This window comes from Pseudonaja textilis, chromosome 3, assembly GCF_049901715.1.
Source record: "Pseudonaja textilis isolate UNSWEBS1 chromosome 3, rPseTex1.2, whole genome shotgun sequence".
Taxonomy (NCBI): Eukaryota; Metazoa; Chordata; class Lepidosauria; order Squamata; family Elapidae; genus Pseudonaja; species Pseudonaja textilis.
In genome coordinates this window covers 98,879,900-98,903,543 of record NC_141992.1, presented here as the reverse complement: position 1 = coordinate 98,903,543, position 23,644 = coordinate 98,879,900, and the positions used below count along the sequence as shown (strand labels likewise).

At 39.2% G+C, this 23,644-nt stretch overlaps 1 protein-coding gene and 2 long non-coding RNA genes across 13 annotated transcripts in view; 1 reads left to right on the top strand and 2 right to left on the bottom strand.

The window, feature by feature from the left end:
• The window catches only part of RASAL2 (RAS protein activator like 2), a 242,552-nt gene that overhangs the window by 200,460 nt on the left and 18,448 nt on the right, over positions 1–23,644 (top strand). For 3 of the 8 annotated variants that reach the window (XM_087930466.1, XM_087930463.1, XM_087930461.1), the window contains exons 7-14: positions 1,982–2,080; positions 3,425–3,979; positions 6,387–6,531; positions 9,009–9,153; positions 10,021–10,257; positions 11,328–11,529; positions 12,892–13,058; positions 14,808–15,633. In XM_087930466.1, the coding sequence (XP_087786592.1) occupies positions 1,982–2,080; positions 3,425–3,979; positions 6,387–6,531; positions 9,009–9,153; positions 10,021–10,257; positions 11,328–11,529; positions 12,892–13,058; positions 14,808–15,633 (2,376 nt within the window). Of the gene's footprint in view, positions 1–1,981; positions 2,081–3,424; positions 3,980–6,386; positions 6,532–9,008; positions 9,154–10,020; positions 10,258–11,327; positions 11,530–12,870; positions 13,059–14,807; positions 15,634–23,644 lie in introns of all 8 variants that reach the window. The other 5 variants (XM_026703316.2, XM_087930460.1, XM_087930467.1 and 2 more) reach the window with 3 other exon arrangements.
• The window catches only part of LOC113438102 (uncharacterized), a 49,269-nt gene continuing 38,089 nt past the window's right edge, over positions 12,465–23,644 (bottom strand). For all 4 annotated transcript variants that reach the window (XR_015743013.1, XR_015743015.1, XR_015743016.1 and 1 more), the window contains one exon: positions 12,465–15,643. This is a non-coding gene — a long non-coding RNA (uncharacterized LOC113438102). The remainder of the gene's footprint in view (positions 15,644–23,644) is intronic.
• Positions 15,694–23,460, bottom strand: LOC148126232 (uncharacterized). The gene is made up of 2 exons (XR_015743018.1): positions 17,784–23,460; positions 15,694–17,752 (listed from the first exon to the last, which is right to left on the bottom strand). It is a non-coding gene; the product is annotated as an uncharacterized LOC148126232 (long non-coding RNA).

Genomic DNA, 23,644 nt, shown 5'->3' with positions numbered 1-23,644 from the left:
TAAAAGAAAAGTGGCGGTGGGAATGGTTATTTTGATGTATGCATCAATGACTGCTTCCAGTACCCTTCAAAATCGCTGTTTTTCTAGACTATAAATTGGGAATAAGTGGCTTTGGTATTTAATGTATTCAAGAGCTTTCAATTAATTTCCTTAGTACAATTTTTCAAAAGGTTTTTTTCCTCCTTTGGTATTCTTAATGGGAAACTTGTAATAATAACTTTTCCATTTAGATTACTGAACTGAATTTGGGACATATTGAAACAAATATTGCGCTAAATCCCAGTGTAATTGATTTAATATGGAAACTACATAGATGTGCACATATACAGGCAGTCCTCAATTTACAATCACAATTGAGCCCAAAATTTCTGTTGTTAAGTGAGATGTTTGATAGGTGAATTTTGCCCCATTTTACGACCTTTCTTGACACAGTTTTAAGTGAATCACTGCAGTTGATAAGTTAGTAACCTGGTTGTTAAATGAATCTGGCTTCCCCATTGACTTTGCTTGTCAGGAGGTCGCAGAAGGTGATCACATGACCTTGGGACACAGCAATGGTCATAAATATGAACCAGTTGCCAAGCACCTGAAATTTTATCCCATGATCATGGGGATGCTGCAACATAGCTGTGAGAAAGTCAAAAGTCACTTTTTTCATTGCTGTTGTAACTTTGAATGGTCACTAAATGAACTGTTGTAAGTCAAGGACTACCTGAACACATTGATGGAAAATCAAAGATCTTTTCCTGGTCATGGAAATTACCTAGCAAATGTGTTCCTTTTTGGGGGAAGCAAGAAAAATTAGAGTTTACTTTTAATTGATATTTCATTCAGTCCAATACTGTAAAAACTTCAAATTAGAAAAAACTAGAAACATTTTTCTAGTTTAAATACAATGAGTTAGGTGACAAACTTATATTTATCTTTCATGAGAAGTGGCTCTCTCAAAAAGAACAAAACAGCATTTAAATATAATAGATAAATAAATTAAATTGTTGTATTTTAGCAGTTCTCCAGTGTGATGTTTCAAATTTCCATAGTAACCAGATCACAGTCTTGCTAAGGAATAACCTAGACCTAAACCTTATTAAAGGGAGTATCAATTAATTGAAACTATTTAGCATAATATTTAATGCAATCCTATATTATGTAGATTTCCTTTTCAAACTTGTTCATTATTATTTTCATCGCTTTCCATCTCCTTTAGTACCAAATTTATATCATGTCCTTTTTCTGTAAAATAGCACACATCCATTTTATAAGCAAATATAATTGTTTATAGGCTGTGCACTACTTTGGATTCAAAAGGCAAAAAGTGCTTTAGAGCACATGTGGGCACGCACATATCCTCTTTCGGTAATTCTTCACTCTGTTCTTCCTGTTATATCTACAGAATCCCTGGAGAGACACAGAGTAATTGATTTATGAAGTTGCCAGTCATTGTTATATGAGGTCTCATGTGGAGTCAAAGTACTTTCCCCGCCACCCCCCCTTTAAATCTAAAGCACTTTACAGCCTTGTTAGATATAGCTTCAAACTGAAAATAAAAATGAAGGATGATTTTGCAATAATGATAAAAACATTGCTTAGAAAACTATTAGTTTATGACTAACATTACTATAAACTATAAAAATCAGTTATTTAAAATGTCCCTCAATGCAGTTCATTATTTCACAGGTAAATTTATTAATTTAATTAACATCCTTATAGACTAAATTTCCATTTGAAAACTGTCCAAGTTGGGAGGATTTGGTGAACATTTCAACCAGAATTAATAGGCTTCAAACTAGATCATAACGTTTCTGACACTTGGAGCTTTGTAATACCCCAGTGTGTTAACATAATAAACGTATTAGTATTCTGATTAAATTTCCTCGTTAAGCTACTGCATTATTAAGTATTAAGGTATCTCTGCTGTTTCCTTTCATGCAGTTACAATCTTGGCTGTAAGCTTAACTTGACTTTCTGTACTATGTTCTAGATATCTTGTTCTACTTGTAGTAAATGCTTCAGTTGTACTTCTGCTGCTGAAAGAGACATCTGGATGGAGAACATACGGAGGTCTCTCCAACCTAACAAGGTATAGTGTAAAATGCAACCTCAGAAAAGCATCTATTTGAAAATGCATGCTGATTAATAGCTGGGGATATCAAGTTGCTTTCCCAAACAAGTATAGCCTTCTAGGTAAATTTGTGGCATCAAATTAGCTGCCTCAGAAACAAAACTTCTTAGTAAACCCCATTTAGACTACATTGATCAAAACATGTGAAAGATTACATCTTTAACCTGTAAATACGTCACATTGTTAATCACTGATTTTATTGCTCCAAATACTTTGGGGAAATGATTGAGAAGTGGAATCAGTGCTGAATACTGGTGTGTGGGTGTGTATCTGTGCAAATTTAGAATCTATCACATTATAAAACTGTTTCTAATTTCTGGCCATCGTTGCCAACTTAAATGTGTAATATATTAATGCCAAACAGAACCATTTACTTTCTTCCAAGTGGACTTGGGAGCACTCTACTTTCATTACTCTTATACATGATTTACAGTATAATAAGAGAGACACAGAGGAGCGGTGACCTTGTTTAACTCTCTGGAATTTTCTAGTATTTGCTAATGTGAATTGTTATAATATACTTCAGAACTTGTTTCCTCAGAAATTGAGGGGGTTGGGGGAAGAGTTATACTGATAACTTTATACTGATTTGTCTCACCCAGGATGGTTCTATTTTGTCTGAAGTATTTGTCAAACAACCATTAACTTTCCAGATGATTTTGATTACCATCCTGTAATTTCTGACGAGTAGGAGATTTCAGTTTTTTTAAAAAATGGGAAGATTACCCTCCTAATATACATGGTGCTGGAAGAGGCATCCAGTTGCCAAGAAGGGGTAATGGCTTCCCAATATCTCAACAAGATTCCAAGATAACATTCTAAATTCTCAGTTACTTTTATTTCTTTTTCTTCTTTATCAGTAGCAGCATAATCCTTTATGAGTAATTGCTGCCTGAAAAAATAAACTTAATCCAGCTAAGCCATAGATGCTGATGATATTAAGACTGGGGGTCTATACTTCTGAGTATGGGATTGTGTTCCATCTTGAGAAGAAGGCTCATAGCATACGTGTGCTCCTGGTTTAGTGTTGTTTTAATCATTCAGTTGACTGTCATGCTCTCTTGGATTCAGCTATGCCTTTTTCAAGAAGTTAGGAATCTATTCATGATCAGATATGCAGTGACTTGTGTTGAAATTTACTTAAGGAGAATTCAGAAATGTATTTATTATCTCATAAACCATCTTAAAAAGATGATAATAGAAAATCAAGGTTTAAAAATATAATCACAGCTATGAAAGAAAAGAACCACATAGAATAACCACATTCTTTGTGATAAGTAAGTCAAGTGTTTTTGTCTCCAGGATAATTGCCGTCGAGATGAGAACATGTTACGTCTTTGGATCATTGAAGCCAAAGGTTTGGCCCCCAAGAAGAAGTATTTTTGTGAAATATGCCTGGATGAAATATTAGTCGCCCGAACTACCAGTAAATCAAAAGCTGACAATATTTTTTGGGGTGAACAGTTTGAGTTCTCTGGCCTTCCGCCCACCTATCACATTACAGTCCACATCTACAAGGACACTGAAAAGAGAAAGAAAAACTATAAGAATAATTATATTGGTCTGGTCAGCATTCCCATTGCTACTGTAACCAGTCGACAGTTTGTGGAAAAGTGGTACACCATCAGCACACCCACAGTCAATAAGGGGAAGTCTGGTGTGCCATCCATCCGGATCAAGTCACGGTACCAGACCATCATTGTCCTTCCTATGGAAAAATATAAAGAGTTTGCTGAATTTGTAACCAACAATTATACTGAATTATGCTCTGTTTTGGAACCAGTTATAAGTGTCAAAAACAAAGAGGAGATGGCCTGTGCTTTGGTGCACATTCTTCAGAGCACTGGCAAAGCAAAGGTAAGAATATGCAGAACTACTACTCACTTCATTGGTGTAACCAACACACACTCCAAAAGCTAGGTAGGACATTTTTTCAAAGTTGCAGTGGCCTCACCACCACCTCCCTTGTGATCACATGATCACATGTTGGGCACCTGGAACATATAAATATTATTCTAGACAAAGTGCTATTTCCCATACCCCCCACAATGCGCCTTCCTTCCATCTTCCAGTGGACTCTTAGTAATTTTATTTATTTATTTAAAATCTTTATATGGCCACCCAACTCTCAAATCTTGAGAAACTGCTGACACTACTGATTCCTGCTGCTGTTGTGAGGGCCAAAGAAGGGAGTTCTGTCTTGCATTCTCCCCACTTCCTCAAGCATTCTGTGTTCTTCTCCCCTCCGTTCCCCAAGGCGCTCCTTTTTGTCAGTTTCTCTATGTCCACAGTTTCAAGAAAATTATATTCTATAACCTCTGTACACTGGCTTTACACCATCATGGCAAAACCTGGAATGCCATAGGGGAGGCGTGAAAAGTGTGAATAGGAATAGTGACCTCTGGAAATGCAAGGTTGCTGTTTCTTCCAGGAACAGAGAAAACTGTCAGTTGATTAAGTTCAAATGGACAATTCAGCAATTATTTTGTTCAACATCCGGCCAGTCCTGGAGGCTACTTTTCCAGAAGAGAAAAGGCTGGATGTAGCCTGTCTTTGCTAATTACTCACAGTTCCTATGGAGGTTGTTGGGAACAAACTGTTAAAGAGCAAAGTAGGCACAAAACACAGATAGCAAACTCAGACAGGAGGAACCAATCTTGAGTCACTCTGAGTTTACAAAGATGAAAAAAATATGTGCAGGTCCTCTGTTGTAACATACGAAGGATGTTTTTTAAAGTTGTTTCTCCATACAGAGGGTTACTCTTGCAGTTGTCTCCCTTAAACATATATGTATATATTATGCACACATCAATCCAGACCTCATTTCTCAGCTGCAGAGGCCTTTCCTGAAGGCCTCTGATTGGGAAACAAGGCTGGGGGGTACCGCGTGTGTGAATTCAGAGCCTGTTTCCTGGCTTCGGAGGCCTTTCCTGAAGCCTCCGACAGTGAAACGGAGGCCAACAAGCGACCACAGAAGGAGTGGGCTGGCAGCAGGCTCCTGCTGGCCAGGGCTGTCGGTGCTGCCGCCGTGAGGTGAGTCAGTGGAAGACATCCCCTGAAAATAAGATCTGGTACTTTTTTGGTGACCAGGTCTTATTTTCTGGGAAAGGGAAATACAGTGTCTGTGTGTGTGTGTGTGTAGACACACCACCACCACCACCACAGAGAGAATGTAACATCTTCTTCAACCACTCCCACTCCTCTACCCCACTGTACTCTAATGTGGTTGTATTGGTGCAGGATTAGATTAAAGTTTAGAATGTGTAGATTGATATATGGGATCAAAGTTTGCTAATTGCTATGTTGGACATTACCTTCTTTTTTTTAAAGTTTGTTGTTGTTGGTAAGTTCTAACTAATAAAAAAGTAAACTTCTTTACTGTTCTCTAATTAAAGTTGTCCAATGACCTTTCCTCTGCACAGACTTAATTATTGCACACATTGCACCCAATAGCAACCAAAGCCCACAATCCAATTCTACTCTGTAACATATTGTCTGCTATGTGACTTATACATGGAGTTCCCTTTTTCTCAGAAGGTGTTCCAAAGTAGGACTAAGTAGAGGTGTTTAGTTAGATCTTAATCTGTCAAGGCTGTATCCCCTCTACTAATTAAAGCAGAAATGCCTGCAAAGGTATAGATCCTTGTGGCTGGATGGGAGGGGGCAATCCTGCCGTAGGCTAATGGGTGTCCTGTAAGCCACCAATTTCCTTCAGGTTCTTCCTAGAATATTTGCTAGGCTTATTCTGTTTTTCACCAGAAAACACTGTTTTTCTGTTGGATTTTTTTGATGTGGTGTTAGTCTGTCTCAGGAGCAGGCTGGCTCCAAGTTGGAGGCTTCATTGAAGGATATGTTCCTTTGGTGATTTCTTTGTCTTCTAAAGTTTTGTCTTCAGGAATTTCTGGGTCGGGGTCATGTTTGATCGCGACCCAAGTATGTGTTCATGACCAGATTCAAAAAAAAATGTGAATTTTTTGGTCGGAACCCATTTGGTTGTGGTCAGAAGTGTTCGCGACCAGAGATTCTACTGTATATCTGCATCTTGCTTATCCAAAAAGAATATTTAAGGCAAATAGTTCAATTGAATACATCTAACAGTCTCTAAATACCTTGGTTTCCCTAATGGGAGGCCCTGTCACTCTTTCAGCATTTTCACTTTTCTGCTGAGTCAGTCGTTATGGCCTATTCTATCCAAACTTCTGTCCATAGAGTATCCCTACCATTATATACACCCATCTTCTTTTCTAACATCTTTTCCTTTCAGGATTTCTTGACTGATCTGGTGATGTCTGAAGTAGATCGCTGTGGGGATCATGATGAGTTGATCTTCAGAGAAAATACACTTGCCACCAAATCCATTGAGGAATATCTCAAGTTGGTGGGACAGAAGTACCTGCAAGATGCACTAGGTATAGAAACATGTCTGAATGATTATATATGTTATTTCTTATTTTAAAAGTTTATTGTGAAGCCATTAAGGGAGAAGAGGTGATCCAAGTTGCTGAATCATCCTTGGGTCAGAAAAATTAGTTGGAAGTAGCCCAATCCAAATACCTGGATGTGGGGTGAAATACAGTATCTGTTTTAGATTCTAACAATCTCGAGAATGTTAAATTTCTTAAAGAAGCAGAAAGTTTTCATTATTCACATTATTCAGCCATGCCATATACGTATGTGGCTTTCAATGTATATTAGAATACCTTAATCTCTCTTCTATTCCTAATTTATCTTCCTGTTCTACCATCTTAATTCCAAGTCCCTTTATACTGTTAAAAACTATAATAAATCCCTTTAACCCAAACTCATGGGAAATAACTTGGGTGAAGTCTAATCTATAGAGAATAGATTAATGGTAATTAATGTAAGGATCATATGCTTTCCTTGCCCTTCTCTTAATTTGATTCCTAGTGCTCTCCTGCTTAATGCTCATCTGTAACTTCTATATCCTGATATCCCATAGTACTTCTAAATAAATAATTCTCATTTTTGTCCAAAATTGTGGACAAATACGTCCACTTTCCTGAACCCTCATATTGCACCGGTGCTCACTTTTGGAGAACCGTAGCTTATTAAAATTACCCAAGGACGGTTTACATAATAGTAAATTATTAAGCTGGGAGAGTGGCTCTAAAAAATCCCAGGAGAAACACTACACTTCTCTGTAGGGAATTGTGCAGAGCTAGGAACAGCTGAGAACCTGCACCGAACCCTCAGAGTCCTAGGCCTCTGGTCGATGGCCCAAGGTCGAGGAGGACACAGACCACCCATAAGGGTGCAGGTGTTCTATTTCATGTGCTCAAAATGCTCCTCTAAGATGCTAGCAATGAAATGCTTTTGACATCTCAGAACTGCGTAGTACTGTATTCTTGTGTTTCATGAATTAGTTAACTCTTCTTGGAAGTCGCTTTGAGAGATGAAGCCTCTCAAACATTTTCTTTCCATTGTCAGTATCTGCAGAAGAAACTTTAATAAATCCCAATTCCCTTAAAAGTGGTATATTGGGGGTATTAAATAACTGACCCTATTCTGAAGACTTCTGTTCTTCTTTCAAGTCGCCTAGTTTCCTGTTCTAATACTATAGTATACTTCTGTGGTGAAAGAATTAGCCAGTGACATCATAGTTGCCCCGGGAATGCCCAGTTGAGGGCTCCTTTCATTAATGAGCCCATTGAAGTGGTATCTATTTATCTACTTGCATTTGCATGCTTTGGAACTGGTAGGTGAGCAGGAGCTGGAGCGAATGACGGGAGCTGGCCACACTGTAGCACTCACTCGGGCTACAAACGCAGGCTTGCACATTGTCAACCCAGCATCCAAACTACATAAGCCACTGTGCTCAGCCCCCATTCTAATATACAATAAATTATTAAAAGAAAATAAAGCTGATATCTAGCTAGAAAGCTGAAGACGGCCCGGCCCAGCTAATAGAGTGCCACAAGAAATTTATCATTGTTCATGGCCATAAGCTACCTTTGATTTGAAAGTTGCTAAGAATTCACAAGTTGAAAATTAAAATAATAAGGCCAATAGCTTCAGTTATTACTGGGAAACAATGGTTCACCATTTCATTTGCTAAAAGAACTGGATTTTATATTTAGAGTGTGTGAATTATGAATGGTTCCAGTAAAATCCCACACTGCTGAATATATAATTGCTGTCTGCTTTTCTTTCATTTGATTTTTTTTTAATTTTCATTTTCTTCTCATATTTTGTCAGCCTATAATAGAAACTTGGATTTTAAAAGGAGTGGGAAAATAATATGTAAAAGAGAAATGAGACAATCTGTTGGGAGAAAGAGCGTTTACTTTTTTTTTTCTAGGAAGGTTTATCTGTAATTATGAACAATGTTTGCACTTTTCCAGTCCTCTGCTATGACACTTGTATACTCCAGGATTTCCCCAAAATTAAAAAAGTCTCCAAATCGATATCCATTATTTGTTTAGCTAGGTGCTCCCTAACCATTTCTTTACATGCCTTGGGAGGCCATTCCCTCCTTTTATCATTTTTCCCACCGTCTCCATTAGAACACAGCCCCCACATAGAGAGAAGACCAAAGCAAAATCGGAGATGAGGACCACTTTCTTCTGACATTACCTATTAATTATCATCATGTTCTAGCAGCAGAGCCATCCCGTTAGTTGAATATTGTCAATACTAGGGACAGGTGTGCTATCCTACATTCAGGTAAAGTTATTTGACGTCACTTCGAATCAGAGAAGGGGAAAAAATGTTTGTAGAGAATTATGGAATATTAATGTCCTGACACATTTAGGAGAATTTGTTGTTGTGTGTAGTAGGCAACATAATTGTTTGTTCTAACAAAATTATCTACAAACCTGTTTAATATTTTTTTTCTTCTGCCTTGTTCTTATTACCTGATTGTTAGGTGAATTTATCAAGGCATTATATGAGTCGGATGAGAACTGTGAAGTGGATCCCGGCAAAAGTCCACCTAATGAGTTAGCTGATCACCAGGAAAATCTCAAAATGTGTTGTGAGCTGGCCTTCTGCAAAATTGTCAATACCTACTAGTGAGTGGATGAAGAATTATTTCTTGTCTTTTACAAGGATTACTTGCGGAAGCAAACGCTAGAAAAACTAATTCAGTTTTGGAATGTTTTAAGTATGAAGACATATTTAGTAAAATGAAAGGCAGGTAGTTCAATGAGTCTCAAAGGCATCAAGGGAGGTATCCCCAGACGCCCCACTGCCTCTCTGAAAACAGTTAAAATTCATGATGCTATCTTCGATCTTCCCTTTCACTAGGAATGTAATATTTTAATTGTGAAAAAGTGAAGGATTCCATAGACAAAGTCAACCAGCAGCTGTGCTTTTTCAAACCCATTTAATAGGAATTAGACAAGGAGTGGCATGTGTTTCTTGTGTCATTTTTACACAATGCAGTATTGAGTCTATGCAATTGATTTTATACATACAAAGAAACATACTTCTATTCATATTTTACCTGTGCTGACTCCTTCTAGAACAAAATACAGAATCTAAGGCAAATCAGTAGATGTATCCAGAAGTATTTAATGCTTCTTATTCTCCTGTAAAAATAGTAAGAGTTTGTGCAGCCAAAACTAGGTTGCAGCTATGAAACATTTGCCATTAGACTGAGACAATACTGATGAACTGGAGTTGGCTCTAGCCCAATCACCCAGTCCCATCTGTAGTATATCAACTTATTAGGAATGAAATTCGTGTCAGGGGAAGCATTAGTACCCAAGCTTATGAAAGTGGTTATTAGTATTTATTGATAATTCTAGCCTAGATAGTCTTTTTTCCAAGTGAAGACAATTGTGTTGATAAATGAAATACTGGACTTTCATAGTAAGAGAAGCAACTTCACTTGTTTATCCCAATGGGAATTTGCCAAATGTTGTTGTTTTTTTCAGTGTCTTTCCCCGGGAGCTGAAAGAAGTATTTGCATCATGGAAGCAGCAGTGCCTCAAACGGGGAAAGCAGGATATCAGTGAACGCTTGATCAGTGCCTCACTTTTCCTCAGATTCCTTTGCCCAGCCATCATGTCTCCAAGCCTCTTCAATCTCATGCAGGAATACCCTGATGATAATACCTCTCGTTCACTAACACTAATTGCAAAGGTTATCCAAAATTTAGCAAATTTCACAAGGTAAGTGATATTTTTGTTATTTGCAATGACCATTAAGGGATTTGCTGTTATTTTATCATTATGTTGTGTTAGTTATTTCATAGGAATGAGTTGGCAACAGCTGTAATATACAACTGGTTTGCCTTATCTCTGTTCATAGTACTAGAAGACTTCTATATGTGCTGAAATTTCATATTCAAAAATGTACATTTGAAAGTTACATTTCTCTGTTTCAGATCAAAAAGCTGTAACATTATAAACAGAAGTCCCCACTTGAATAGTAGGATGTAGGTTAGTGGAGCAGGATGAGTTGTATCCTAAGCCAGTGGGTAGAGAAGAGGAAGCAGCCTGGCCTTAACCCCAGATACTGGTTAGCTTTCACTAGTGGTATTCAGAATCCTACACATCACTTTCTCCCGTTAGAAGCAGACTGCATGTATTTTGTGATAGTACAGAGATAACTTTAGCATGACCCTCCACAGATGCGACTAACACTGTCCACAAGAGGCAGGGAAGATCTTTTTACTCTAAAGGTTTATTAAAAAAATATATTTTCCTCAAGGCAGCAGTAAAAGATTAAATACTAAATTCATTCCTTACTATTGTCTACGACCTTTATTGCCTCCAGCTGATGAAGTTTCTAATTCCAAAATTAAAATTAGACTTTATGGGTAATTTGGACTTCACTTGCTACTATTACAGATTGGGGTCAAATAAGATAATTAAGATAATTAATGGTATTATTATTAACAAGTGGACTCAGGTGCGGCTTCTCCTTTTTTCACTTCTAATTTTTGACAAATAAACTTTGTGAAGCCAAGAAAACTGCTAAAGATAGTGGGGGGAGGAAGGGGAGTACATGCCAAGCACAATGACTGCTCTCTCGCACTAACTTGTGTCTCTATAATGACTACTTGCAACTTTATTTAAGTATTACATGTAGAAATTGCCGTTCAGTCATAGAAATATTGTTTGGTGTCTTGGAATCTCTTAAGCAACATTGTAAGACCACGCTGTTTCCTTTGGAAACTTCCTGCCAAACTGCTGACCTTCTTTCTCCTCTCTCCCTGTTTTCCTCTCTCCCTACTCAGATTTGGGAACAAAGAAGAATACATTACCTTTATGAATGCCTTTCTAGAGCATGAATGGACACATATGAAATGCTTCTTGGCAGAAATTTCAAACGAGGACACCATTGCTAATAAGCCAGGATTTGGAGGATACATAGATCTGGGAAAGGAGTTTGCCGTCTTGCATTCTTTGCTGTGGGAAGTTGTTTGGGAGGTGGACAAGGTAAATTGGTTCAAAGGCTGGGAAGGACTGGCTGGACACATTTCTGTCCAAGGAGTGTCCACAAGCTGCTTCCTGGGTAATGATTAAGGTTAATTTTAACCTTAAAAAAAGTAAGGGGTTATAATGTCATCCATTTCTTAAAAGAGTGTCGACTAAGGATTGGGAATCAGTAGAAAGACAGTGGTAAAATTTAATTGGTGCTGAACTTCCGTCACTTTGGGCTTGGGTTAAGTTGCATTTTTTTAAAAAAAAATCCTAAATACTAAAGCAAATGAAATCATATCTCCCATAATATCCATCATTCATATTGCTTTAGAACAATTTTGTTTTAAAGAAAATTATGTTTGATTCATTATCTTCTCCTAAAATAAAAGTAATGATTCAGGCACCAGGCTAGAAACTGGGACATGCTCTAGTCCTAGTCTAGTCTAATCTAGTCCTGCCTTAGGCACACAAACCCAACTGGATGACCTTGGGCCAAACAAACTCACTCAATCCTAGGAAGGAGGCAGTGGCAAACCACTTCTGAAATCTTGCTAAGAAAATTGCAGGAGGTAGTCCAGCACTTGCCAAGAGTCAACCGTACTTATACAAATGTACATACATACACACATACGTTCCTATGTGGTGTTGCTTCCTTTCTTGAGAATCGTCAGTGATGATCAGGCAAGGAGTTACCACCATCTTTGGAGGGATCACTTGAGATCCAATCCAGGAAGTTACAGAATGCTGTTGTGTTTATAAAAAGATTATATGCTTAATGTTCATTCCTGTCAGTAGCTATAAGACAAAATACGATTTAAATACCTTTGTATATGTCTTGGTTTTTTTCAGTGCTCTTGCCGAATTGCTGGTCTCAAACTTTAGCAGCATGCATTCAATTGACCACAATCTCTCTCCCACAGACAAACATTTGCTTCCAACAAAAATCCGTCTTTGGTTTTCTGGATTACACTTTAATTTAATAGTGATTTTAGCATTACTCCATCCCACCCTGTCTCCTCTACCCTGGGCTTTGATTGCAGTTTGCTTTGCAGGATAGATACGCATTGGTTTTATGAGCATTAACTTTTTTATTCTGAAGGCTCAATTTTTAATTTCTATTTCCTTTTTTTCCCTCAATGTCTGTTCCACACTCTGTGTCGTCTCCTCCATCCATGGCTCACCGGATCACTCTGGTCCTGCTGCTCCATAACAATGCATTGTGGTTTTTCACACCCACATACAAATGCCCATCTTGTTTTCTTACAAATTCCTCTCATCCATCCACATTCATTGTTTAATTTAAAAAAAAAAAAACACCTGAAATGATGAATGCCACGTTGCTTATTGTCGAATCAGGGTGAAAATTCCTTCCTACAGGCAACAGTTGAAAAATTGGGTCCTTTGCCACGCATTCTCGATGACATCTCAAAGGATACAATCCACCCTCTGCCAATCCAGCAACAGTTGAGACGTTATCCAGATCATAGTTCAAGCCCCAATGTCTCTTCTGGGCTGCAAAAAATATTTGAAGACCCAGCTGACAGGTATGTGTTGTCTGCCTATTGTTGAAATTATTTGGAAGAAAGAGAGGTGCATAATTCTGTTCAGCTTGATGGGAAAAATAAGAAGTAAAATTCAGAGTAATGCCATAATTACAAGAGTGGGGCTTTCCTGAAAGCAATAGCTTAGTTATGATAGTGCTTTATCCTGTTAACTTTGGATAATTGCTTTATTTAGCCTAGTATTTTTAACTCTACATGTGCTTCTCCAAGTCGCAAGCTTTGTCCAAGTTTGCTACCTGAGGTCGTCTTAACTGGCAATAATAGGATGAGTCCTTGAACTATCGCCTATTCTTTAAACTAAGAAATTGTATAAGAGTATGTGTGTGTGTGTGTGTCTCTCTCTCTGTAAAGTGGAATAACATTCCAAAATATGCTACCTATGACCTACAGTCTGAAGAGGAACAATACAAAAATCTACTACCACAATTTAAGAGTTCCTGTAACCCGCCAATAAGTTTTATCAGTTGACACTATTTAATCAGATATTGTAGTGATAATATAATAAGAGGAGCAGTAGGATCAGTTTACTTGTATGCAGAGGTGATGCTCTGCTGACAAGGGGAGAATTAATTTTCTTGTATTAAAAGTATTTCACATAGTATAATGGATAAGAATATTCTTGCTACTTCATCACAGTAAACCTTAACAACAAAAGTAGGCTGATTATATCTTCTTTCATGGATCGGACTTCATATTATTAAGCTTAATGTATTGGAGTTCTTATTTCATTGCAAAGATGCTGCCTCATTTTCTCTAGATTTTAGTCAATGCAGGTTATGAATAATTATTGCTACGAAAAAATAAGTCCGCCTTTTTCACCAATAAAGGGACACATTGTGACAAATTTTGATTTCTATCTTACCTCTATGTCAGGAGTCCCCAACCTCCCAGCCATGGCCCACCTCCAGGCCTTGAGTCATTTGGAAGCGGGCGCATGCATACCCCCATTTATGCGAACAGCAGACGAGAGTGTGTGTGTGCGATCTATTTGTGTGAGTGGCAGGCGTGCATGCCCACCACTCACACAGATGGAGCTGCATACACGCCCACAACTCATGTGGTGCCCCCCTCTTCCCCCACACCGCTCCACAAAACTGAAAAGGTTGGGGTCATAAAGGTTGCTTTATGTCATGAATGAGTAATGCAAGCATGTTGGGCAGGCAGATCTTCTTTTGAATAATCATGGTTTTATCTTCAGTGTGCTTTATACTTTTTATCCATACAAAAAAGATATACCTCTGAAAGGAGTAATTTCTCACCATTATGGCTTTTTTACTTATGCTTATAGGTGAGGCCATTAATGGAAATACAAAACAAGAATATGAGCAGTAGAATGTAGTTTCTACGATTCTCCTGCAGCAACCTGGAGCCTTGTGGATCGATTGAGGCAGGCTAAAATTATTAAGATTCGAATGCTGAAACATATGTATAGATTAGGCATTGCATTTAAGACAGCTAGGAGAATAGAGCCAAATGTTCCTTTTCAGAACGATGTTGCTCACTTAAAGCAACCAGCAACTTATCTCTTTCAACAACCATTGCTTTTGAACAGGAACCAAAGAGACTTTTGGTTCCATTCCCATTCATAAATAACACCCCTGCCCACCTAGGCTATGCCACTTGGATGACCCAACTATGGAGATTAATATGGAACCAGATAAATTGTTTAAGTGTGTGTGTGCATGCAAACAAGCAGATATAATGTTTGCGACTGTTTTGATTGTTTCTCAGTGAGCGCAAGTTGAAGACAGCCCCTCCAGCAAATGAAGACTACTTCAAAGGAAAATTGCTCTCGATGCAGCAAACGTCATCCCGGAGTGTGACTTACTCAGGTCAAGGCGAAGAGACCAATCTGCCCAATGTCCGAAGCATATCGCTGATGAATCTCCAGGATCCCAATGTCGCACAGTGTGAATCTGGATCCATGATGCACGAGGCCCCGGTACGTTTATCTGGCAGTCAGATTTCAGTCATCCAGGTGGCAAATATCAAGCAGCTCAGAACACCACAGACTGCCCCCCAAGTCAGGAGACCACTTCCCTCGGCATTAAATCAGCAAGGCATTCTTCATGCTCTTTTTTTCCAGAATCCAGTTTATCACCTCAACAATTGTCAGCCAATTCCTAAAGTGTCCATGGAATCAAGCTTGGATCTCCTGAGTGTCACCAGTACCCGAAGCCTGAATAGTGAAGACCTTAATCTTAGTGTACTCAGCAATAGCAGCATGGAGGATTATGCCAAACGCAGCACCCTGAATGAAGATTTTCCTGGTCAGGGCACCCTACTGGACAAACGAGCTATGCCAGCTCCTCAGAATTACACTGTGCAGGTCCAAATCCACAAAGCGGACCAAGCAAGTTCCAGCTCAAGGATCAGATCCCCCCACTCACTTCCCCACAGCGCTTCTCTTCGAAGCACAGGCAGCAAGTCTGTAGCATCTGCCACGATGGCAATGGAGCCTCTTCAGGAGGGAAATCAATCCCAGCAGCAGTCTTCCTCCTCCCGAGAGAGCCCAGTTCCCAAAGTGAGAGCCATTCAGCGGCAGCAAACACAGCAGGTAGGATCATCTGTTAAACAAAGAAAAAAATTAAATAGGAGACTATATTTACTTTTTGGGGGGATACATATTTTGTGAGACACATGATCTGCCGTACAGGTAGTGCTCAAATACCAAATATAATGGAGCCTGCCCATCCCATTTCTAACCCAAGGATTTGTGGGAGTGAATCTCGTACCTTGAACGTGATCCCTCTCTCCTTTCGCCCACACATTCACTAATCGACTATGCGGTTTGTTAAGCTCATATGAGATATTTCAGGGTGGGGAAGGCCATGGTGGTGTGTGATGGAACAGGCAACCTGCTTAAAACCATTCAAGGCCTCCTCAGCCTACTGAAACACCTCATGCTCCCCCCAATTGCTTTTTCCCCCAACCCAACCTACCACACCGGGTCACTTACTGTGCAGAGATTTAGCAAGCTGTCTCCTCTCCAGCTTCTTAGCTATGCATGCCCATCCGAAGATTCATTTTGGCTTGGACAGGCCTTGTCCGGCACTTGGCCTGAAATGGAACACTGGGGAGCTGCCCTCGCCCCTTCAAAGCTCCATTTAGGCATGCTTAGTCTTCGTCTAGTACTTTTCAGCCTGAAATGGAGCTCCAGAGGAGTGGACCAGCCCTCTGAAGCTCCGTTTTGGGCTGCAAAGTGCTGGACAAGGCCCACACACGCCAAAACAGAGCTGCGCAGCTCCATTTTGGGTTGCAAATGCTTTTTGCGAAAATGGCAAAAGGGTTTACAAATGGAGGAAAAGCTTCTCTCCATTTGCAAAGCCTTTTGCTGCAGATCTCATCTAGGCCTCCATTTGCAGAGGCCTAAAGTACTGTGAGACCACAAGAGATCAAAAGTGTGAAATCTCGCACTACTGATCCCGAGTGACCTTCCAGAACTTTAGGCCTCCATTCTCTGCATACTAACGAAAGGCCTGAAGTGCCAAAAACAGGCCAAGAAAGTGGAGAGTCTCTAGATCTTCACCGTGGTGCTGCAACATTCATAGTTTCAGGACTTGTTTGTAAACATTAGGGAGCGCTTATAGCATAACTTTGAACATTCGCTAAGGGAACGACCGTAACCTGGGGATTACCTATATTTTTGTGGTATGTTGGATAGGAGAAATAGGAAACTGCAACTAGCCCCTTTGGGATCATGAACAAGAAGAATTTGTGATGTAGACAGACCGACCTCTTCATACATGGTGCCGTTAGCCATGGTTTTGCTACCCACAGTAGAGTTTTTCTCATTTCTGTAATTTATTCTTTGCATGAAATGGCAGGCCTCTTTTTATAATCATAAAGAACTTTTTTCATAGCCTTGGTATTTGTGGCACTAACGTTGGAATGGTGCTCCAGAGAGTAACAAAGGCCATTGGTAGCTTGGTATGCCTCTTCAGCCTCCACACAGTCTGTTCCTTGGACAACAGCTGTTCAGTGGCATGTGAATGGAGTTGTGTCTCCAGCAAGAAGCAAAATAATCATACGTTCTCATTCTTGGGCTTGATATTTGGCACATTTTCAAAAAAGTTTGAAGGCATACAATATTTGGTGTGCCTGTTTTATTTACACTTGTGTGTATGCATGTAGTATATGTTATATAAGAGAGGAAAAAAATGGAAAATACAACACATATGAATAGAGAAATGTTTTTGATATGATAAAAACAGGCTTCAGAAATAGAGAAAGAGGGAAATGATATCTATTTACTAATTTACCACCATAATTACTGATTATGAGATATAGTCATTCATAACAATTAAAATGGTTTCATTCATCATCTTTACATTAAAGTGTGACTCTGGGTGACATTCACTAAAACAAGTTAATAGTGTAAAAACCAATCAACAGTTTAAAAATGTTATTACAGGTAGTCCTTGACTTACAACCACATTTGAGCCCCTAATTTTGGTTGTAACTTGATGGGTCATAAGTCATTATTTTATGTCTTTTTTACAACAGTTGGTAAATGAGTCACCAATGTTGTTAAATGAATAGTGTGGTCATTAAGTGAAACATGTGGCTGTAAGTCCAAATCCAGCTTATCCTCTGGGCATAAAACAACAAAAAGTCACAAAATGTGATAATGTGACCCTGGAATGCTACAATCAGTTGTAAATATGAGCCGATTGCTCAGTACTTGAAATGTGTTCACTTGACCACAGGGAGGGTGCAGTAGTTGTAACTTTGAGGACCAGTCAGAAGTCAAGGGCTACTTTTAAAAAGGCAAGCAGAGACCAAATATTAACAATAATGGAGCCACCTCAACAACTTACCATTTCCTTGGGACCCTCAAGCCTGATGACATAGCCAAGTCTTGAGGGGCTTGTGAAAAATTAACAGAGGTTAATTTGAAGCCTGTTGTTCCCCATCCTGACCCTCACAGCCTCCAGGCACCACAATAAGACATCAAAGCATCACTTAATTCACCAGGGGCAGAGATGTATAATTAGTATCATTAGCATATCGATGACACTTCAGCCCATGACACTTGATGAGTTCAGCCAGCAGCTTCAGATAGAAGTTGAATCAGCAAGGAGAAAGCAGCAAACTATGTGGCAGCCCACTCCACGTAGTAGGAACCAGGAGCGAGATCTCTTACACTGCACTCCCCACCCCCGCCCATCCCTACTGACTGGTATTGATTCTGGAGAAGGAGATGAACCCAATAGAGTGCTACCCACCTCAATCCCCAGGGCCAGCCCAGAAAGATACCATGGTGGATGTTATTGAAGGCTGCTGAGAGGTCGAGCAGAGCAAGGGTGGTTGCACAACCCCAATTCCACTTCCTCCACAATCGTTCCTTAGTATTTAGTGAACAAACAAACTGAGCCTATTAGATTTTAATACTCCTTTATGTAATTGGATCCTGGATTTCCTTATTGGTAGGTCCCAGTGTGTGAGTTGGAAGAAAAGTTTCCAACTCCATCTCCTAGAGTACTGGTTCCCAACAGGGATCAGCTACTGTTGACCTTGATGACCCACAACTGTTGTGCCAAATCTGCTACAAATCATATTGTGAATATGCGGATGATACGACAGTGGTGGGTCTTATCCGGGATGACAATGAAGATGCATATAGGGAAGAGGTGAAGGCTCTGGTGGACTGGTGCAATAAAAGTAACCTGGTTCTAAATGTTAATAAAACAAAGAAGATCATCATAGGTGTTAGAAAGAGCTGGCATGATCATACTCCACTCAGTATCAAGGATGCAGGTAGTCAACAGTATTACGTATCTGGGGATGCAGATAACTAACAATCTTAACTTGTCTCTTTACTCATCATCCTTAGTGAAGTGTGCAACCCAATGTCTGCATTTCCTGCGTCTGATGAGGAAAGCACATTTTTCTCCTTCTGTCCTGGCCACTTTTTGCAGAGGCACAATTGAGAGGGTTTTAACAAATTGCATTACTGTTTGGTTTGGTGGCTGCAGTGCCTCAGATAGAAAGTCCATTCAGAGAGTGTTAAGGACAACCGAGATTATAGGAAGCTCGCTTCCCATTATTCAGGATACTGCTTATAAGTGATATGTTCTTAGAGTTCAAAGCATTGTTAGAGACTCCACACATCCACTTGTTTCTGTTGCTCCCCTCTGGGAGGAGATTTCGAAGTATTTCTAGCAGGACTTCCAGATTCTGTAACAGCTTTGTTCCCTATGCCATCCGTCTGGTAAACTTGCAAAATTCGTTTCTCTCGCCATGTACATGCATACAACATCCGAACTAGACTGCGTTGTTTCTCCATGTCATATATGTGGGTACATGCATAATTTTGTATGTATGTATGTATGTATGTATGTATGTATGTATCTTGTCATGTTTATGTTTATATTAGAAATGGAGACCCTTTGAGAACTGTATGCAACATAATTTCATTTTAATGTACATTTGATTTAATGTACATTGAAAGTGACAAGTTATTCTAAGTTCAGAAATCATCTAAAAGTGCAACCAGTGCTGTTTCTGTCCCTTATCAGGCCTGAATCCTGACTGAAAGGAATAATTAGAATTACAGAGATGGAAACAATATATTCTATAGGTGAATATATGAATGTGTGACTTTCCATTGAGCTTAAACATTTTCCTTGATTCCTTTGTGTTTGCTTTTCATTTTCATTGTATAAGTCACTGGATATCTTAGGATGATTTGGGCCAAGCAACTGGCCATGAAAACCAGCACTGATGGATTTTTGCATAACATACAAAGAAAATCCAGGCATTCTTCTTCTAATCCATAAATCTCCTAGAAGCAGCTATCGATATAATGTACAGGTGTGCATAGATGCATGTGTGCCACTATGCTTATATAGCCCTTGTTGGTTAAAAAGGCATGTTCATATGATTACCCTCTAGGGAGAAGTATTTGTGCCTTCAGGGTATATTCCTGGAAATGCTGGCAAATAAACAAGCTCTTACTTGAAGAAAGTAGAGACTGGTGCAGCTGAGTTCTTGGTTGCTAGGTGGAAAGAAGCAAAATAGCTTCTAGCTATTATTGATACCTTTGTGTGGCCCTTTGTGTAAATCCAGAGGAGCTCTCCTTTTGCAATTTGGCCACTCATCTCAACTGATGGACTGCCTTCTGTTTCCTTATTGAAAACGGACTAGTCTTGCTTCAAACAGCTGTGGTGGTGTTCATGATGTTATTAGATCCTCTGGCATCCCTTCCTTTGATGCTGCTCCTATACCTCGAGTCAGTTTAATTATTCTCTCAGTCAAAGCCTGGGGCTTCTGAGGGTGCCAATTTTTCCTCCCCTGACTCCAGTGGGTTGAATCTACTTGTTCATTCCATTCTTGCAAAAACTCTTTGGTATGTTGCAAACACAAGGGATATTTCCATGAATACTGGCACACATTTTAAAATTACAATTAAAATTTCTAATTAGAATTACAGAGATGGACACAATCTATTTCTATAGTTGAATATATGAATGTATGATTTTCCATTGAGCTTAAACATTTTCCTTGATTCCTTTGCATTTGCTTTTCATTTTGAAAAATGTGGTTAAAATGTCTTTTGTTTTTAAAGAACACTTATCTCACATAATGTCTATTCATGAGCAAAATATGAGTAAAGATAAATACTGTGGTCAGAGATCACAGTGCCTTTGTAGAAGTGTGTAAAAGTAGCATATGTTCTGTATCTGCAATGCATATGTTCCTATTTCTAACCTCGGAAATAATAAAACTAATGCCACATAACACGCCAGATTAACAATTGTCGATAAGACAAAAATATCTGGATAATGAACATTGCAGAACTTGGAGACAGCAGAATAGCAGAAAAAGAACTGGAGAAAATCTCAAAATACGAAGACTATCAAATAGAATAACTATGGCAAAAAAATGCAAAGATGGTGTCAATAATACTAGGCACCTTTGGTGCAATCCAAAAACAATCCCAAAACACTTGAATACCATTGACATTGACAAACTCATCATCAGTCAATTGAAACAGCAGCTTTACTTGGAACAGCTTACATCTTGCAATGATACCTTTAGCATTATCAAACAACATCCGCCTACCCCAGGACCTTGGAAGAACTCAATAGGTGGATAAAAATGTCAGATTCTAGTCTAAGTATCTGGCTGACTTTGACTCCAACCATAATAATAATAACAAATATAAACTATCCTAGGAATTGAAGGGTAAATTAATCAAGGGATGATACATACTGTAAATAGACAACAGACACCAATTGATCTATTTTTCCCCAGTGCAGACTGAATCCCTAGAATTTGTTTTTGAAAGTCACCTTGGGAAAGAAAAAAGGACATTTCAGATTTGGCTGAATCCCAAATCAATTCTGTGGTTCTGGGGCAAAATAGGATGCCCTTCAAACTGACTATAGCTGTGTCTGAATATTTTTGATGCTTCAGGGCAGAAAAGCAGGACATCTGCAAAATGTATTGATCCATATATATATTTCCATGCATGGAATATGGCAACTGTAGTCCAAAATATCTAGGCAGAACAAGATTGCTTATACCCTATATTGTTTTTACTGTGACTAGAAATATTCAAATCTACAAAAGAGTAGCAAATGGTTCCCTCTGTAGTCTCATATTCCTTGAAATAGTTACAGGATTTTAAAAAATGGCCTTCCTAAGAATCCATTTAGACTGCAGTATCAGCTGTTCTCTTTCTTAGATAGCAAGGAAGCTGATACAGCATATTTTCTGTTCTTTCAGCAGGAAATAAGAATACAGTCACTGGTTATACTCACTTTACTTATATGTGGGGTTCCAATTAATAGCGTATCATGTGGTGATGCTGTCGTGTTCTTCTGTGTACATCTCAGCAAAATATAACTGTCTTTCCTTGCTTCCTCTATACCAGGGATGTCAAATTCATGTTTTCATGGTGGCGTCACATGATGTATTGGGACGTTTTCCCCCTTCACTAAACTGGGCGTGGGTGTGGCCAATGCGTGATGCATCTGGCCTGCGTGCCAGGAGCTTGACAGCCCTGCTCTATACAGTGGTCCTATTGCAGAAGACCAGTACTTGCTTAAAGCACAGAGAGATCTGCTTTGTCATCCAAAGATAGCTTGGCTATCACTGTCAAATTTAAAGTAACTTTCCAACTAAAGTGAAGCTACAATTTCTTAAGCCTTTGAGTACTCGTAGGCATCTTAAGTATGACCAGATATGGATATCATATTTACACAGCTTTCTCTCTCTTCATGTTCAGATATTCTAAAGCTTTCTTCTAAGATGCTGAAGTTGCTATAAATTGATATAATGTGCATTTCAGCAACAAAAGAATACGTTTAGAGACTACTACATCCAAGCTAGTGAAATTGGTTCAGGGTGTATATATGTAGCGGGGCCTGGCAAAGTCTTCCACAGATGCAGCCATGAAATTCTAAGCTTGTACTCAAACTTAGAGTGTCAGTGCTCTTAGTTATGATTTATTAAAACAGTTGCAAACATTCTGTCATGATTCCAAGTAATGATCCCAACTAAGTCAGAATTCTGAGACTGGAACTCTTCTCAAAGATTCTTTAATATCTGCACAATTCAAATGTGAAGCCAACTTTAAATATTTCCCGTGGATCTTGCAAGGCAGTTTTAATTTTAAATATTTAGTGGAGAATAAACCTTTTCCCTAACATGAAACAATCTCTGAGGGGACTGCCTCTTATCTGTTTGCTCCTTTTGAACCTCTGCCACTTTAGTTAGTGTTTGCTTTACATTTCCCCAAGTGCTCACTCTGACAGACTGACTGAGGAAGAGGATTCCTGAGGGTACTCAGACATTGGGACAAATTCCACTCCATTCATTACCTTAAAGGGAGTAAGTCCCATGCTACTATGCACTGCATTGCTATACACAACTTCACCAAACGGCAGGAGCTTTGCCCAATTGGTTTCTGGTAATTAACGTAACATCTCAAGTATTGTTCCACCATTGGGTTAGCTCATTCCACTGCACCATTGGTGCTTGGATGAAAAGCCAAGCTAAAACCTTGGGAGGAACCAACTGACTGTACAAATTTCCTCCAAAATTTGGCTGTAAATTAAACCACCCAATCTGAGATGATTCTCCTTGGTACTCCGTGTAGCTGGTAGATGTGCTTCAGGAATAGCTTTGCAAGTTTGTGGTTAAGGGTAGTCTGGGTCAGGCTATAAAGTGAGTCTGTTTTGAAAATAAATCAATTATTATCTAAATATTTCCACTGCTCTCAGGGAGTTCCATTATGAAGTCCATCGTGATTTCCTCCCGGGGTCGGCTCAGCTACTTGTTGCATAACCCGGGGGGCTTCCCCAGTCTCTTCTTCATTGTTGCAAAAGTCACACAGCTTTCTACATCCTTTTTCATTCTTGGCCACCAAAACTGCCTCTTGTTTGGCATCATGGCTTCTCTGCAAAGCTTGGACTCATAGAGTACTTGGGATGTACAGTTTCATGCTAATGCCTCCTTGGTTTGCTGATGGTCTTTGAACCAGGGTCGGATTGTAGCTCGGCCTTGAGCTTCTGGGTCAACTCATTGGGTCAGCTCAGCCAACTGTTTTCTAGCTCGTC